This window comes from Staurois parvus, unplaced genomic scaffold, assembly GCF_062004578.1.
Source record: "Staurois parvus isolate SC_StPar_1 unplaced genomic scaffold, SC_StPar_1.0 ptg000887l, whole genome shotgun sequence".
In the NCBI taxonomy this organism is placed as follows: domain Eukaryota; kingdom Metazoa; phylum Chordata; class Amphibia; order Anura; family Ranidae; genus Staurois; species Staurois parvus.
The window spans coordinates 309,440-325,420 of record NW_028318683.1 but is presented as its reverse complement, the minus strand read 5'-3'; the positions used below and the strand labels follow the sequence as shown (position 1 = coordinate 325,420).

At 43.7% G+C, this 15,981-nt stretch overlaps 1 protein-coding gene across 1 annotated transcript in view; it reads left to right on the top strand.

The window, feature by feature from the left end:
- The window catches only part of LOC149442412 (A.superbus venom factor 1-like), a 209,546-nt gene extending 193,925 nt beyond the window's left edge, over positions 1-15,621 (top strand). Inside the window, exons 37-42 of the mRNA XM_089656128.1 lie at positions 1,443-1,548; positions 6,212-6,301; positions 9,955-10,038; positions 10,154-10,237; positions 12,396-12,531; positions 15,387-15,621. Of these exons, the coding sequence (XP_089512254.1) occupies positions 1,443-1,548; positions 6,212-6,301; positions 9,955-10,038; positions 10,154-10,237; positions 12,396-12,531; positions 15,387-15,528 (642 nt within the window). The 3' untranslated portion in view covers positions 15,529-15,621. The remainder of the gene's footprint in view (positions 1-1,442; positions 1,549-6,211; positions 6,302-9,954; positions 10,039-10,153; positions 10,238-12,395; positions 12,532-15,386) is intronic.
- Positions 15,622-15,981: the final 360 nt, after the last annotated feature.

Below are 15,981 nucleotides of genomic sequence, written 5' to 3'. Positions count from 1 at the left end.
AGTCAGCTTTTACTTTCCCCCCAGCTAAAAGAAAGAAAGTTTCCTTTTAGTCTATTTCCCGAGACAAAAGAAACAAAGTATCCTTTAGCTCTGGGGAAAATGACAGCTAATTCTGTGAGCTATAGTGAAGAAAAAAAAAAAGCCGGCAATTGCATTTAAAAATCGGCACCAACATACACTTCGTATTGCGTAAAAAAACTTGTAAGAAATTTGTAAACAGAGGCATCATTTTCAATGGATTTTCATTTGTAAATGGAAAATTACATTAACCTCTTGCCGTCCGCCTGCTGTTTATAAACGGCAAGGCGGTGGCAGTTCTAGCTGTGCGTGCTCCCTGGGAGCGTGCAGCACCGCGATCCGGTGCCCGCTGTGTCCTCCGGACACAGTGAAACACCAATCGTCGGACGGGACCTCTGTACGAGGTCCCGATCATGTGATCACTGATTGGCGAATCAGTGATCACATGCAAAGTAGTAAGCAAGATGTCACTTGTGCCATCATTGCTTACTACGTGTGAAATCTGTGAATGATCACAGAGGTCACATGGTACAAGGCTATTCACAACAGCCTTGTACCATGTGACAAGCTGTGACCAATCACAGCTCACTCAGTACTTCTCAATGACTGCAAGAATGCAGACAGAGAGAAAGAGAAATGATTGCTTTTACATCCTATATGGGTGTAAAAGCAATCAGTGTAAAAAAAAAAAAAAAAAAAATCTTCATCACCCCCCACAAGTAGTACAGTGTCACCATGGTGACACTGTACTGCTAGGGTGACAGTATGTAAAAAAAAATAAATAAATACAAAATAATAATATAAAAAAATAAAATAAAAATGTAAAAATAAATGTTTAAAAATTATAAATTTTGGTTATAAACTAATTTGGATTTTTTTTTTTTCCAAAAACAATAACGGAATAAATTTTGGCCAAGATTTATGATGAAATATTATTTATTTGCAAAATTTTATTTAAAAAAACCACTTTTTTTCAAAATTTTTGGACTTTTTCATTTACATAGTAAAAAAAATAAAAATCCCAGCGGTGAATAAATACCGCCAAAATAAAGCTTTATCTGTCTCAAAAAATGGTAAAAAATTCATATGGGTACAGTATTGCATGACCGCGCAATTGTCATTCAAAGTGTGATAGCGCTGAGGTACACCTGTAGACACACACACACATTCAGACTGAACTGGTGGACTGATGTCTTTATCTAACCTTACCAACTATGTAACAAAGTTATGTGTGCTGGGACAAGGTGATCCAGGGCCCAGAGAGAAGCTACCAAACTGCACGCCCCCCCCCCCCCCCCCAGATTGGGCTAATAATGACACCATGTGCCAAAACATACTGTATATAATGATTGTGGAATGTGCTAAAATAGTGCCATTTTTTGTGGCACGTACATCAGTTAATTTGCCTTTTGTTCTATAAACAGATTGCACATGAAGGGGACATGTGTCTGAAGTTCAAACTTCACCAGCATTTTGAAGTAGGCTATATTCAGCCTGCATCGGTCACCGTGTATGAATATTATGCAAAAGGTAAGAATTTACCATCTCCTACTGATGTGACCTGTAAAGAACATGAAATTGTACTCTTGATTTTTTTTTTGTTCTAGAAGTGAATGCAGGAACACACAAAGTTTGAGATTAAACTCAAGATAAACCCATTCATAGCCAATCTCAAACTAATCAGACTAGTTTGTACTTTTTGTTTTACCAGCCAACATGGCTGCCCAACAGACTTGCAATAATGACCCAAATGAATTATTTAATTTAGGCAAAGTTTTTTCAAAGCTTTCATCATTTTATATTTTAATATTTGAACCATTAGCAGCATCATAACCAGGGGCGGACTGACTACTCATGGGGCCCCCGGGCAATAGGGGATCATGGGGCCCCTGTGTCCTTGCCCAAACTCAAAAGAGCCTATGAAAAAGGTACCAGGGGCATCTAATGGGCCCCCTACTAACCCCAGGCCCTCGGGCAGTGCCCGAGTTTCCAAGTGGTCAGTCCGCCCCTGATCATAACTATGTATACAGTAATTGTGATAATCTAGTATACATTTGGTTGTGGTTTGAGGTTAAGGCAGGGGCGGACTGACCATTCAAGCACTCAGGCACTGCCCGAGGGCCCGTGGTCAGTAGGGGAGCCCATGAGATGCCCCTGGTACCTTTTCATAGGCTTTTTTGGGTGTGGTTTGAGTGTGGGCGAGGACACAGGGGCCCCATGATCCCCTATTGCCCGGGGGCCCCATGAGTTGTCAGTCCACCCCTGAGTTAAGGTGAAGTTTAGGTTGCAGTTAAAGTGGTCATAAACATCTGAAATGAAAAATGAACAAAGCTTATCCTTCTATAGTGTGTACTTACCTTGATCCAAAGCACCAAGTGTGATTTCTGTCTGCTCTCTCATTCCTCCTCTATCTGTATGAATCATTTCTGACAGGTAATACCAACACCAGACAATCCTGGAAGATGGCCCTGCCCTCACCCTCCAGCATACAGCAGGCGATTGACAACCTCAGCTGTTCATGTTTCCCTATGAGCATGTGTAGAAGGGGCTGTGTCGATTCCCTCCACTCATATCTCAGATTACATTCAGCTCTGTGCAGCATGTGACATTAAATCCCAGCTCCATGCCTTTTGAAGCTCAGATATGCTGTCTAAATTATGTGTTTTGAACAGCTGTAGAGAATAGGGAGCTGCAGATAAATAGGTACAACGTGTGTAGGGGGATTTGTTTCTTTTCTTTATATCACTTCAGGCCAGTCACTTCACTGGGTATATGTAAGGATTTGCAACCAGTTTAAAGGATAAATTCACCTTTTGGAACATGTATGTTACATGTTCCACCCGTATTTAGGGTAGAATGTGTAACACATTTCAGCAGCTGCAGCTTTCCACCTCCCCACCCCCTCTTGAGTGATAGCAAACCAGGGATCTTATCCCTACACTCGCTGTCACTGTTTGAAAATATGAAAATAATGCAGCCATGTGGGGCTCCGCCCACACGGTTGCGTCCTTCTTCAGTTTCCTACTTTTTCACTGCAAAAATACTGTATGCGCCAGGGGCGGACTGACAACCCATGGGGCCCCCGGGCAATAGGAGATCATGGGGCCCCTGTGTCCTTGCCCAAACTCAAAAAAGCCTAAGAAAAAGGTACCAGGGACATCTCATGGGGCCCCCTACTGACCCCGGGCCCTCGGGCAGTGCCTGAGTTTCCAAATGGTCAGTCCGCCCCTGGTATGCGCATTTATTATTTTTACCCAAAAAGTGAACTTATCCTTTAAAGCTAAAATCCAGCTTTTGGTACACATTACAAGCTGGCCCAAACAAACCATGTCCGTCACCAACATGTGAGGCCCCTGGATGTGCTGTATGAACTGAATGTGGCTGAGGCTAGATACAGCGTACGGCACTGTGTTTGAGTGCAAGCCAAAACTTTCCCGTCTTAGCCCTCGAACACAATAGAGACTGCCAGAATGGCGCTCAGCCACTCATAGAAAGTGGTGTATTCTTTTAATGAATGCAAAACTTCCTCTGGTTGGCTGAGTCCAAGGTTGTGACAACATCAGCCAACCTCTACCCTCTCATTTTGGATACAGAAGATGAAGGGCTGAAGTTAAAGGTTTACATACACAAAGTGGTTTTGTATGCATGTCTACAAGCACCCTATAATCAGTAGTAAGCTCCACAACATCAATTTATTTTTAGGGGCCCCCAGGTGGGTTATGCCATAATGTGCTAGTATGCACAGCATATAATTACATTATGGCAGACTTACCTGTCAAACAGTGCCCTCCAGCGCTGCGGAGCGATTGATCCAGTGGGCCTTGGGCAATTCCATCTTCACTCGGTCTTTGTTCCTGGTTCCCTGCCTTTGGCTGGTTGATAGGTTGGGTTGCGATGACATCACTTTCGCGCATGCACACGGGAGTCACATCGCCACAGCACACATTGGGGTTGTAAATGTTTTCTGAGATGACAGCTGACAGGCAGGAGCAGGGGTGTATTTACCACAAGGCAAACAAGGCATTTGCCTAGGGTGGCATTTTTCAGGGGGGCAGCATTGCCCCCCCGGAAGAAGGGAGGAAAGAAGGCACACAAGCGGCATGGGGACCAGGTGGGATGGTGTATGCAGAGCATGACTCTCATTCCCAGGAATGTCCGGAGCTGTGAAGGTGAGTGTCTTCGCTCTCTTGGCGGGGGTGTGTGACCAGTGTATGGGAGGGCGGTGGTAGTGGAAAGCTCTCTTGGGTGGGGGGGGGGGGCAGGGGTCAATTAGGTCAGTGACAGGCTCTCTCTGCAGGGGGGGTGGTGTTGATTGGTGTTAGGCTCTTTCTGCGGAAGGGGGGGTGTTGGTGGGCCAATTTCGGTGTTGCCTAGGGTAGCACAAAACATAAATACACCACTGGGCAGGAGGATGCATTTATGGCAGGAGGGACCAGTAGGATCTCTTCTGACATAAATACCCTGCCTGTCAGCAAATTTTAAAAGAGTTAAGTTTACTTCCACTTTAAGTCGCACTTGCTGGTTTGAATGAGTAAATATGAAAAATAGTATTGATGATCATGTTTTCCATGCACTTGGAGGATAATTAATATACATCAGCATCCAGTATTTTACACAATGAATGTAAAGATCAGACAGTGACATCAGAAACGTGTGTTTATAATTTGATTAAATTGCAGTCTAATGCTATTTTCAATTAGTAGGTTTTTAAGCGGACCTGAACCTAACAAGTGATGGTTTGCTATGCAGTAGGAACATCTAGAAATATTATTGTATATAGTTGGTCACCTGAACAAGTTACTGTTTGCCTTTTCCTCCAGAAAATAGTGGAACATTTCTTGTGTCTAGGCTCTCCTGTGCCTATAGCATAATGGATGTATGTAACGGAACCGGTACCCGACCGCACTTGGGTATATTCCGTTATACTGCAGCTTCCCCTGTCCGAACACCATCCACGGACCACACCCTTGTTATCCCTCAGGAAATAGACAGCACCCAGCTCTTCTTAAAACAGGAAGCCAACTTCATTTATTTTACACAAACAATATGTTTTATACAGAGGGTGGGGAAAGACAACCAGGGACAGGAAACACATCATCAGCCCTCCCCATCAGTGGGAAGGGCTACAGTATAGGCAGGAAACACCTCATCACCCCTCCCCATCCAACCAAGACACAGAACAATGGGATAGCACATGGCAAGGACAAAGGGCAGCCAGGTGGCCAAGACAAAGGGATGACCACATGGCAGTACAATACAGGAACACATGCATTCCATAATAGTTTGCTGGCCAGCATGACACAGAACAATGGGCTGAAGCACATGGTATAGAACAATAGGCAACCATGTGGCAGGGACAAAGGAACACACACTATATACAATATCAAGACATTCACATTTACACACCCTGTACCCTAACAGGCACAGGGTCATTTAAACATAATGATTTGGGAAGATAATACAGCGGTCCCCCCACACCCAAAAGTCACTCCCGTCACAATGTACATCTGTATTTCTGTAGTGTGAGACCTTCTAAGACACTGCTGCTTCTGGCTGCTAGCCTCAGAAAGTTTAAAGTGAGGTTCGATGCCGTCACTGCTGTGCATCTCACTGTTCTCCTTGCTGGAAAAGAACCTGTACCTGAGCACCTTCTGTGCAAGGATCTGCATGCTTCTGCTTCTTTCTTTCTGTAGATCTTTGATTTATAAACCTCCTCCTGCTTCTTCATCATTACCCCAACAGCCGTTAGAGCACCATAATCATAATGCAAGGTCCTCTTTGAATAAAACCATTAGATAAATACCATACCCAAGGAGCAGACACACCACAAGGCACATACAAGTATTCTTGTAAGCAGATCCTATAAAGGCATCCCAGCAGACCTCAAACCTGGGAGCCCTTTGCTGGCACCCCATCTGACATCTCACAATGCAATGTTGATGGCTTAGCGGCCAACAGAAAGGTGTTACTTGACTTATAACCAAATGTATTTAATGAAAGCTGACATAAGTTATGGATTTCTGTTCTCCTAGATCATAAGCTCCAAGGAGCAGGGCCCTCAATTTCCTCTTGTCCATTGAACTGTATTGTTACTGTGTTGTCTCCCACTATAATGTAAAGCGCTGAGAAAACTGTTGGTGCTATATAAATCCTGTATAATAATAATATTAATAATAATAATTTCTATTGATAGAGAACCGCTGCACTAAATTTTACCATGTGGAAGAAGACAGCAAACTTCTGGGTAGGATCTGTGTTGGAGATGTGTGCCGCTGCTCTGAAGGTAAAATATGGTGCAAATTATTATTTTTTATAAAAAATAGTAATAGTTGAAGTTGTTAGTTATATGTTTGCTGTTAGCAGTGGCTTCTCATTATGGTACAATAGTTTATGGTGCACCAAAAATTGTGCAGCTCTCTTATGGCATCATTAAGGTGATCATACCCAAAACGTTGTTATGTTGTCCTTAATCTCCATCTAATCCATAACCCTAAAACCTTAAAATGCCATTCCACCCAATATCAATGTTTTAGTTATAGCTAGAGTCTGACAGGCAGCTCCTAGTCTTAGGTATACTAACAGTGAGAAGTCCCTGATATGATAAATAAAGAATTTATCCTGCTATCCTTTAATTCATATTGTCCATGATTTAGGAAGAAACAAGTTGGATTTATTGCCTGGTATTAGAAAAGAAGGCAATTGCATGGATCCATCTAGAGCAGTACAAATGTCTCATGTTGGATTTACCAAGTCTTGTTTATAACTTTCAAAAAATACCTGGTGATCCTAACAGTCTTCCTTCAGGAGGGTGACAAAGCTGTAGGGGTTGCAGTGAATTCACTGCAGCGTTGTCACCCTGAGCAGCTGCACAGGTCTGGATTGCTCCATATGATGAGGAGGGTTATCGGTGTTGTCAGTATTGTTCTGTTTGCATTCAAGCTCTCTGCAGCTTGCACTTATGAATGATACAAAGCAAAGTATGGAATATTTGAATGCAGGGAACCATCAGAGATCCCTTTTAGTGTTTACCATGCTAACCATAAATGAATGGCTGGAAGCACAGAGTGATAAAAGGCCTTGGCAAAATTCATGCACAGGCTGCATTTTCTGAACTGTTTCTTTAAAGGAGGTTTAAACCCAGTCCAGGGGCGGACTGACCATTTGAAAACTCAGACACTGCCCGAGGGCCCGGGGTCAGTAGGGGGCCCCTGGTACCTTTTTCATAGGCTTTTTTGAGTATGGGCAAGGACACAGGGGCCCCATGATCCCCTATTCCCCGGGGGGCCCCATGAGTTGTCAGTACACCCCAGGCCCAGTCACTAGTATCTCACATGATCTTTTATATGTTAATGTAACCTGAAAGCTGGGGAGATTTCCTCTTGCTTTCTATTTGGTCCCCAGACAGGAATAGAAGAAAATCTCCTCAGGGGTACAGGCAGTAATAAGGACTTTAGTCAACAACTCACTCAAGCTCTACTGCTCATCAAAGGAATGTGAGTTGGGCGCTGGTGCTCAGGCTGGTTTTTAGATCCAAGATAAGTGACAGAATAGCCGGCAACTCATATCTTTATCATTTATGCTTTATTGGCACACAGTAGAGGGCATATAATCCATAAAACTGATGTGTTTCGGTCATAGTCTTCATCAAAGCTTTCATCAAAAAGAACTATTATTTTTATTATACAGGATTTATATTATTATCATTATTATTATTATTATACAGGAGTTATATAGCGCCAACAGTTTGCTCAGCGCTTTACAATATAACGGGAGACAATACAGCAACAATACAGTTCAATACAAGAGGGATAGGAGGGCCCTGATCCTGGGAGCTTACAATCTAGGAGGGAGTAGTAGTACAAAAGGTAGTAACTGTGGGGGATGGACTGGTTGGAAGAGTAGAAGAACTAAAATTCAAACTTATATAACATAACAGCCCACAAAATTAGGGGCGGTACACTGGGGTGTATTTATCACAAGGCATTTGCTTAGGGCGGCATTTTTCAGGGGGGCAGCAACATTTTTCAGGGGGCAGCACCATCCCCCATAAGAAGTCACACACGCAGCATGGGGACCAGATGGGATCTTAGAGATGCTGCGGGCTGCTTGATGGTGTATGCAGAGCCTGACTCTTGTTCCCAGGGATATCCAGAGCTGTGAAGGGGAGTGTCTTCTCTCTTAATGGGTTGGGGGGAGATTGCCACTGTATGGGGGGTGGTGGTGGTGGAAGGCTCTCTCGGGTGGGGGGGGCTGGGGTATTATTGGTCAATGTCAAGCTCTCTTCGTGGGGCAGGCGGGTGTTAGTCGGTGTCAGGGTCTCCCTATGGGGGGAAGCCAATGTTTGTGTTGCCTAGGGCAGCACGAAACCTAAATACACCCCTACCGGTATATACGTAATTAAAATCATTGTTCAGTCTAAATGATTGCAGGTGAAAGTTAAGCAATAGGATTTCAGAGAAAAGGAAGAAAAAGAGAAAACTTCATCAGGATGCTTGCAGTTATATGCATTAGCGAAGTTTTCTCTTTTTCCTCCTTTTCTCTGAAATCCTATTGCTTAACTTTCACCTGCAATCAATTAGACTGAACAATGATTGTAATTAAGTACGCCCCCTATTTTTGTGGGCTTTTATGTTGTATAAGTTTGAATTTTAGTTCTTTTTGATGTAAGCTTTGACAAAGGCTGTGGCCAAAACGCGTCAGCTTTTATGGGTTCCTTGTCCTCTACTGTGTACCAATAAAGCATACACCTACTGAGCGACATATCAGACTGGATGTCACTCCACTTCCTTAAACTGAACCTCTCCAAAACCGAGTTTCTTGTCTTCCCCCCAGCCCGGACACCCCCCCCCCCCCATTGACTTCTCTATCACATCCAACAATGCTACCATCAAACCCGCCCCGCAGGCCAGAGTACTGGGTGTCATTCTGGACTCCAACCTATCCTTCCAGCCCCAAGTCCAATCTTTAACTAACTCATGCAGACTCCACCTCTGCAACATCGCCAAAATCCGCACGTTCCTAACCCCAGAAACCACTAAACAGCTCATCCACTCCCTCATCATATCACGACTCGACTACTGCAACTCCCTCCTCACTGGCCTGCCTCGCCGCTGGCTATCCCCGCTTCAGTCCATCCTGAATACGGCTGCCAGACTCATTCACCTTTCCAACCACTCCATCTCCGCCACCCCCCTCTGCCAATCCCTTCACCGGCTTCCGATTGCGCAACGGATCAAATTCAAAATCCTAACGCTGACGTACAAAGCTGTCCACCATACTGCCCCGAACTACATCACTGACCTAATATCCAAGTACCGCCGAACACGCACACTCCGCTCCTCACAAGACCTCCTTCTCTCTAGTTCCCTGGTCTCCTCCTCCCATGCCCGCCTCCAGGACTTCTCCAGGGTGTCACCCATCCTCTGGAACTCCCTGCCCCATCCCATCAGATTATCACCTACTCTCCTCTCCTTTAGGCGCACCCTGAAAACCCATCTCTTCAGGGAAGCCTACCCCACCCCCTGCTAACTTGCCGACCTCCTCCACTCTTCCTACCACTCCATCCCCCACAGCTATCTCCTCCTGTACCACCATCCCCTCCCTCCTAGATTGTAAGCTCGAAAGAGCAGGGCCCTCGATCCCCTCATGTTTTGCATTGTATTGGTATTGTTCTGTCACATGTTCTGTCCCCCTTTGTAATGTACAGTGCTGAGCGAACTATTGGTGCTTTATAAATACTGTATAATAATAATAATATATGTTAAAGATTTGAGTTGCCGGCTATTCTTTCACATATCTTAGTAATAAGGACTTTACAGAGGTTCCCATTCTATTGAAAACTAGGTTGTTATTTTGGCTTTACCAAAATATGAAAATATAACTAGTACAGTATTTTCAATGTAATAAAATAATGCGCGGTGGTCTTTCATTTTGCAGAAAATTGCTTCATGCAGCAGCAAATGGCTAACGTGGATTCCACAATACGATATACAAAGGCATGTGACGCTGCTGTGGACTATGGTCAGTGTTCATTATATATCATTAAAGCATTCAAGACTTTCATTCAAGATTTTGGATGTAAAATTGCCCACCGGTTATCCCTTTGTTTACAATTCTTGGTATTTTTGATCCACAGTATACAAGACGACACTCAGTGCCATCAAGAAGATGGACAACTATGTCACCTATGTGATGACCATTAAAGTGGTCTATAGGGAAGGTAAGCCAAGCCTAGTATTCTACTTTATTTCATGCTCTCTGTTTTTATAATCAAAGCTGCTGGAATAAGTTCTGGTTTAGGGCCAATGCTGAAATAAATATATTTGAACTGAGGTGGAATGCCTCTTTCATCTCTTCATACTGTCCTCTGCAGATCAACCTTCTAATATAATGGACATTCTTTAAATGGATGTTTACAAATTACACATATGCAATTCATTTCGGCAATGCAATATAAATCGGACACATTTTTAGAATTTTTTGCCATTTCAGAAATTCAAATGTATCTGAATGAAATACTAACATATTTTTTTGAAATTCTTTTAGTTTAGTTTCGTATTTTCATTTTCTAGTAAATCCAGCATGCCCCGGGTCAATGATGTAACATGGGGGGTAGGGTCACTCAGTGACATCATCGGGGCCCCCACCCCTAGTTATTTAAAAACTGTCAGACGGCGGAGCTGTCAGATGGCAGGAGCCGTCATCGGGTGCATAGCTAATTTTTTGCCGCACTTTGATTGACAATTGCGCGGTCATGCAACATTGTACCCATATGAAATTTTGATCATTTTTTTCTCACAAATAGAGCTTTCTTTTGGTGGTATTTAATCGCCACTGGGTGCTTTACTTTTTGCGCTATAAATTAAAAAAAGTGCAAAAAATTTGAAAAAAAAAAAAAAGTTTCTTTGTTTCTATTATAAAATTTTTCAAGCAGGTAATTTTTCTCCTTCACTGATGTGCGTTGATGAGGCAGCACTGATGGGCACTGATAGGCGGCACTGATGGGCACTGATAGGCAGCACTAAAGGGCACTGATAGGCAGTACTAATGAGGTGGCACGGATAGGCGGCACTGATAGACAGCACTAATGAGGTGTCATGGATAGGCGGCACTAATATGCAGCACTGATAGGCGGCACTGATAGGGGACACTGATGATGATGGGTACTGATAGACGGCACTGACTGGCATCACTGCTGGGCACTGACTGGCAGCACTGACTGGCACAACCCCTGGGCACTGACTGGCGGCACTGACTGGCACAACCCCTGGGCACTGACTGGTGACACTGACTGGCAGCACTGCTGGGCTGCACTGGTGGGCAGCACTGGTGGGTGGGCACAGGTGGGTGGCACTGGTGGGCACAGGTGGGTGGGCACAGGTGGGTGGCACTGCTGGGCACAGGTAGGTGGCACTTCTGGGCACAGGTAGGTGGCACTGCAGAGTGGCACAGGTGGGTGCACTGCTGGGCACAGGTGGGTGCACTGCTGGACACAGGTGGGTGATCTGCTGGGCACAGGTGGGCGGAGCTAGTGGGCGCACTGCTGGGTACAGGTGGGCGGAACTTGCGGGTGGCACTGCTGGGCACCGATCATCAGGGCACTGATCATCAGTGCCCTGATGATCGGTGCCGATCCCCGCTCTGACAACTGCCGGTTCTCGGCAGTACTTTCCTCACGATATGACAGCGTGAGGAAAGTGCAGCCGAGAACCGGCACTTGCATTTCCCTCTGATCAACGTGTCATTGGACACCGCTGATCACGTGGTAAAAGGACGCTGTGATTGGCCTTTTACCACATCACGTGATCAGCTGTGTCCGTAGGACACAGCGATCACGGAGATCGCAGGGTGCAGGAGAGCGCGTTCTGGGAGGACGTCATATGACGTCCACCCAGAACTGGCCGGCCGCAGTGCAGCCGTCATTCGGCTATCTGCGGTCGGCAGCTAGTTAATTGGAATACCATTTGTGAGCTCATCCAACATCAGGACCTAATCTCCCAAATGGCTGAATGGGCACAAATTCCCACAAACACTCTCTAAGATGTTCTGTAATACCTTTCTAGAAGAGTGGAGGTTATCATAGCTGTATAGGAGGGACCATGTCCATATTAATGCCAATGGTTGTGGATTGGGGTGTCCAACAAACTTATATAGATGTGATGGTTAGGATTCCACAAACATAGCCTTAACCGATTAACCAAATTATTATGGTGACACAATATGCATCAAGGCATAAGTTCTTGCACAATCAGCATCTGCTTTGATATCATGATTATAACAGTTAGCCAGATTGAATTTGATTAACTACCTCTGGCTCCCTACAGTTAAGTTTTATTGTACTGTATAAGGTAATATATACATGTGTTTATTTTCCTTAGGGATCGATACAGTTACTGTGAACGAGAAACGGGATTTTATCAGCCACAACAAATGTCAACAAGCTTTAAATTTACAGATAGATCGAGACTACATAGTCTGGGGAATAGCTAAAGATACATGGCTTCTGGCATCTAAGTAAGTGACATTAAAATATTTTTCCAGGTAGTCATTATTTGTGCTCTTTCTCCACCCAGTCCTTCTTATTAGGAGATACAGTTTTGTCAAATAATAGATTACACTTACTAGGGGTTCTTTAACCGCTTCCCAACCACCCTATAGCAGAACTACTGCTACAAGCAGGGCGGCAGGACTGTACAAAATCACATATATATATAGATATATATCTATATATATGTGTGATTTTGTATTTCCGGGTAGGGGGTGCGTGATCCATGTGCCAAAGCATTGCACCTGATCTGTGTCCAAGTGCAATACTTTGGCCAATCACAATGCACTGTTAGGGCACAGTGCAATGTGGGGCACGGTGGATGAAGAGCCCATCGAACGACCTTACCGTTCATGTATTCACGGAACACACGAACGGCCGATGTTCGAGCCCAACTTATGTTCGACACGAACATCAAGCCCAACTCTACTGGGCAGCTGTCACTGCCATGCTAGTGGTGTTCTATTCTGTCTAAGCAAGTCTGTTTATATAATGCAAGATATATGTAACAGGAGAAGTGGTGGATTAAAACTTAATACAAAACTCTAAAGATGTCAGCACTAGAACTAGGAATTATGGTAGAGAGCTCTGTTTCAGAAAATATAATACACTAGTGGGTGACTTAGTCCACCAGAGTCAAGAATGTCATCGACATCAAGAGAGGCTGTATGGAGTCTGGGCCTGGATCAGATATTCACTATGATGTTAGAAGGGGAGCTCATAGAGGTCTATAGTGACACCTCCCATAACAACCAGTGTCTTCACACATACAGGTAAAACTCAAAAAATTAGAATATGGTGCAAAAGTTCTTTTATTTCAGTAATGCAACTTTAAAAAATTAAACTAATATATGAGATAGACTCATTACATGCAAAGCAAGATAGTTCAAGCCGTGATTTGTCATCATTGTGATGATTATGGCTTATAGCTCATGAAAACCCCAAATCCACAATCTCAGAAATTGAGAATATTGTGAAAAGGTGCAATATTCTGGGCTCAAAGTGTTCCACTCTAATCAGCTAATTAAGCCATAACACCTGCAAAGTGTTCCTGAGCCTTTAAATAGTCTCTCAGTATGGTTCAGTAGGAATCACAATCATGGGAAAGACTGCTGACCTGACAGTTGTGCAGAAAACCATCATTGACACCCTCCATGAGGAGGGAAAGCCTCAAAAGGTAATTGCAAAAGAAGTTGGATGTTCCCAAAGTGCTGTATCAAAGCACATTAATAGAAAGTTATGTGGAAGGGAAAAGTGTGGAAGAAAAAGGTGCACAACAGCAGGGATGACCGCAGCCTGGAGAGGATTGTCAGGAAAAGGCCATTCAGAAGTGTTGGGGACTTTCACAAGGAGTGGACTGAGGCTGGAGTCAGTGCATCAAGAGCCACCACACACAGAAGGATCCTGGATATGGGCTTCAAATGTCATATTCCTCTTGTCAAGCCGCTCCTGAACAACAAACAACGTCAGAAGCGTCTTACCTGGGCTAAAGAAAAACAGACCTGGTCTGTTGCCCAGTGGTCCAAAGTCCTCTTTTCTGATGAGAGCAACTTTTGCATCTCATTTGGAAACCAAGGACCCAGAGTATGGAGGAAGAATGGAGAGGCCCAAGGACCCCAAGAATAGAGGAAGAATGGAGAGGCACACACTGCAAGATGCTTGAAGTCCAGTGTGAAGTTTCTACAGTCTGTGTTGATTTGGGGAGCCATGTCATCTGCTGGTGTTGGTCCACTGTGCTTCATTAAGTCCAGGGTCAATGCAGCCATCTACCAGGAGATTTTGGAGCACTTCATGCTTCCTTCCACAGACAAGCTTTATGGGGATGCTGACTTCATTTTCCAGCAGGACTTGGCACCTGCCCACACTGCCAAAAGCACCAAAACCTGGTTCAATGACCGTGGGATTACTGTGCTTGATTGGCCAGCAAACTCGCCTGACCTGAACCCCATAGAGAATCTATGGGGCATTGCCAAGAGAAAGATGAGAGACATGAGACCTAACAATGCAGATGAGTTGAAGGCCGCTATTGAAGCATCCTGGTCTTCCATAACACCTCAGCAGTGCCACAGGCTGATAGCTTCCATGCCACGGTGCATTGAGGCAATAATTGCTGCAAAAGGAGCCCAAACCAAGTACTGAGTACATATGCATGCTTCTACTTTTCAGAGGTCCGATATTGTTCTATGTACAATCCTTGTTTTATTGATTGCATGTAATATTATAATTTTCTGAGATTGTGGATTTGGGGTTTTCATGAGCTGTAAGCCATAATCATCACAATGACGACAAATCACGGCTTGAACTATCTTGCTTTGCATGCAATGAGTCTATCTCATATATTAGTTTCACCTTTTGAGTTGCATTACTGAAATAAATGAACTTTTCTAATTTTTCAAGTTTCACCTGTATATACAGTAGCTCAGGTTGAGCTAACATTATTGCAGAGTTTACCTACTTTTTTCTGGTCATAGGTAAGCCCTACTAGGACTTTCACCAAGTTGACAGTTAAGTTTGCGGGTCTGTCTTTGATATCAATACTTGATCGGTCCCTGTGTTGCAGTGAGAAAAGAAAAAGTTTCAAAATCCGATTATTCTGACTAAACTTTCAAGGCCTTGAAAGTATTTCAGTGAAAATGAAAATCCTCCAGTGCAGTGGCTGCATGACTTTAGAGAAAGGCAATGAGTCAGTCAGAGGCAGGAAATTTTATTGCATTTATTTATTTTTTTACAAGAGCTGGAAAAATAAAGTATTCACTACAGGCATAAAAGCAGCTTCCATACACGTAATGAGAATGTCATGACTAACACTGATGTCTTTCTACAGGTACTCCTACTTGATCACTAAGGACACCTGGATCGAGATGTGGCCCACCGACAGAGAGTGCCAGGAGAAGCAGTATGAAAATCTCTGCAATGATCTCTCCAGTATGACAGAAGAACTACATTTACACGGCTGTTCTGCATAAGACACGCCAACATTAAACGTATTGTTAATGACATATAATTATGTTGCAATTAACTAATATTAACTAAATATTAAATTCAAAGACATGCTGGTAGGTTAATAGTCTCCTTTCTAAATTGTCCCTAGTATGTGTATGGATGAATGTAAGTTAGGGACCTTAGATTGTGTGCTCCAGAAGAGTTAGGAACTGATGTGAATGTACAACATATGTAAAGCGCTGCGTAAATTGATGGTGATACTATATATAAGTACCTGTAATAAATAAATAAACCAAAGAATCTTTTCTTATAGAAGGGTGGCATACAGTTGCAAGAAAAAGTATGTGAACCCCTTGGGATTACGTGGAGTTTTGCATGAATTGGGCATAAAATGTGCTCTGAACGTCATCTAAGTCACAACAATAGAAGAACACAGTCTGCTGAACATAATACTACACAAACATTAGATGTTGCCA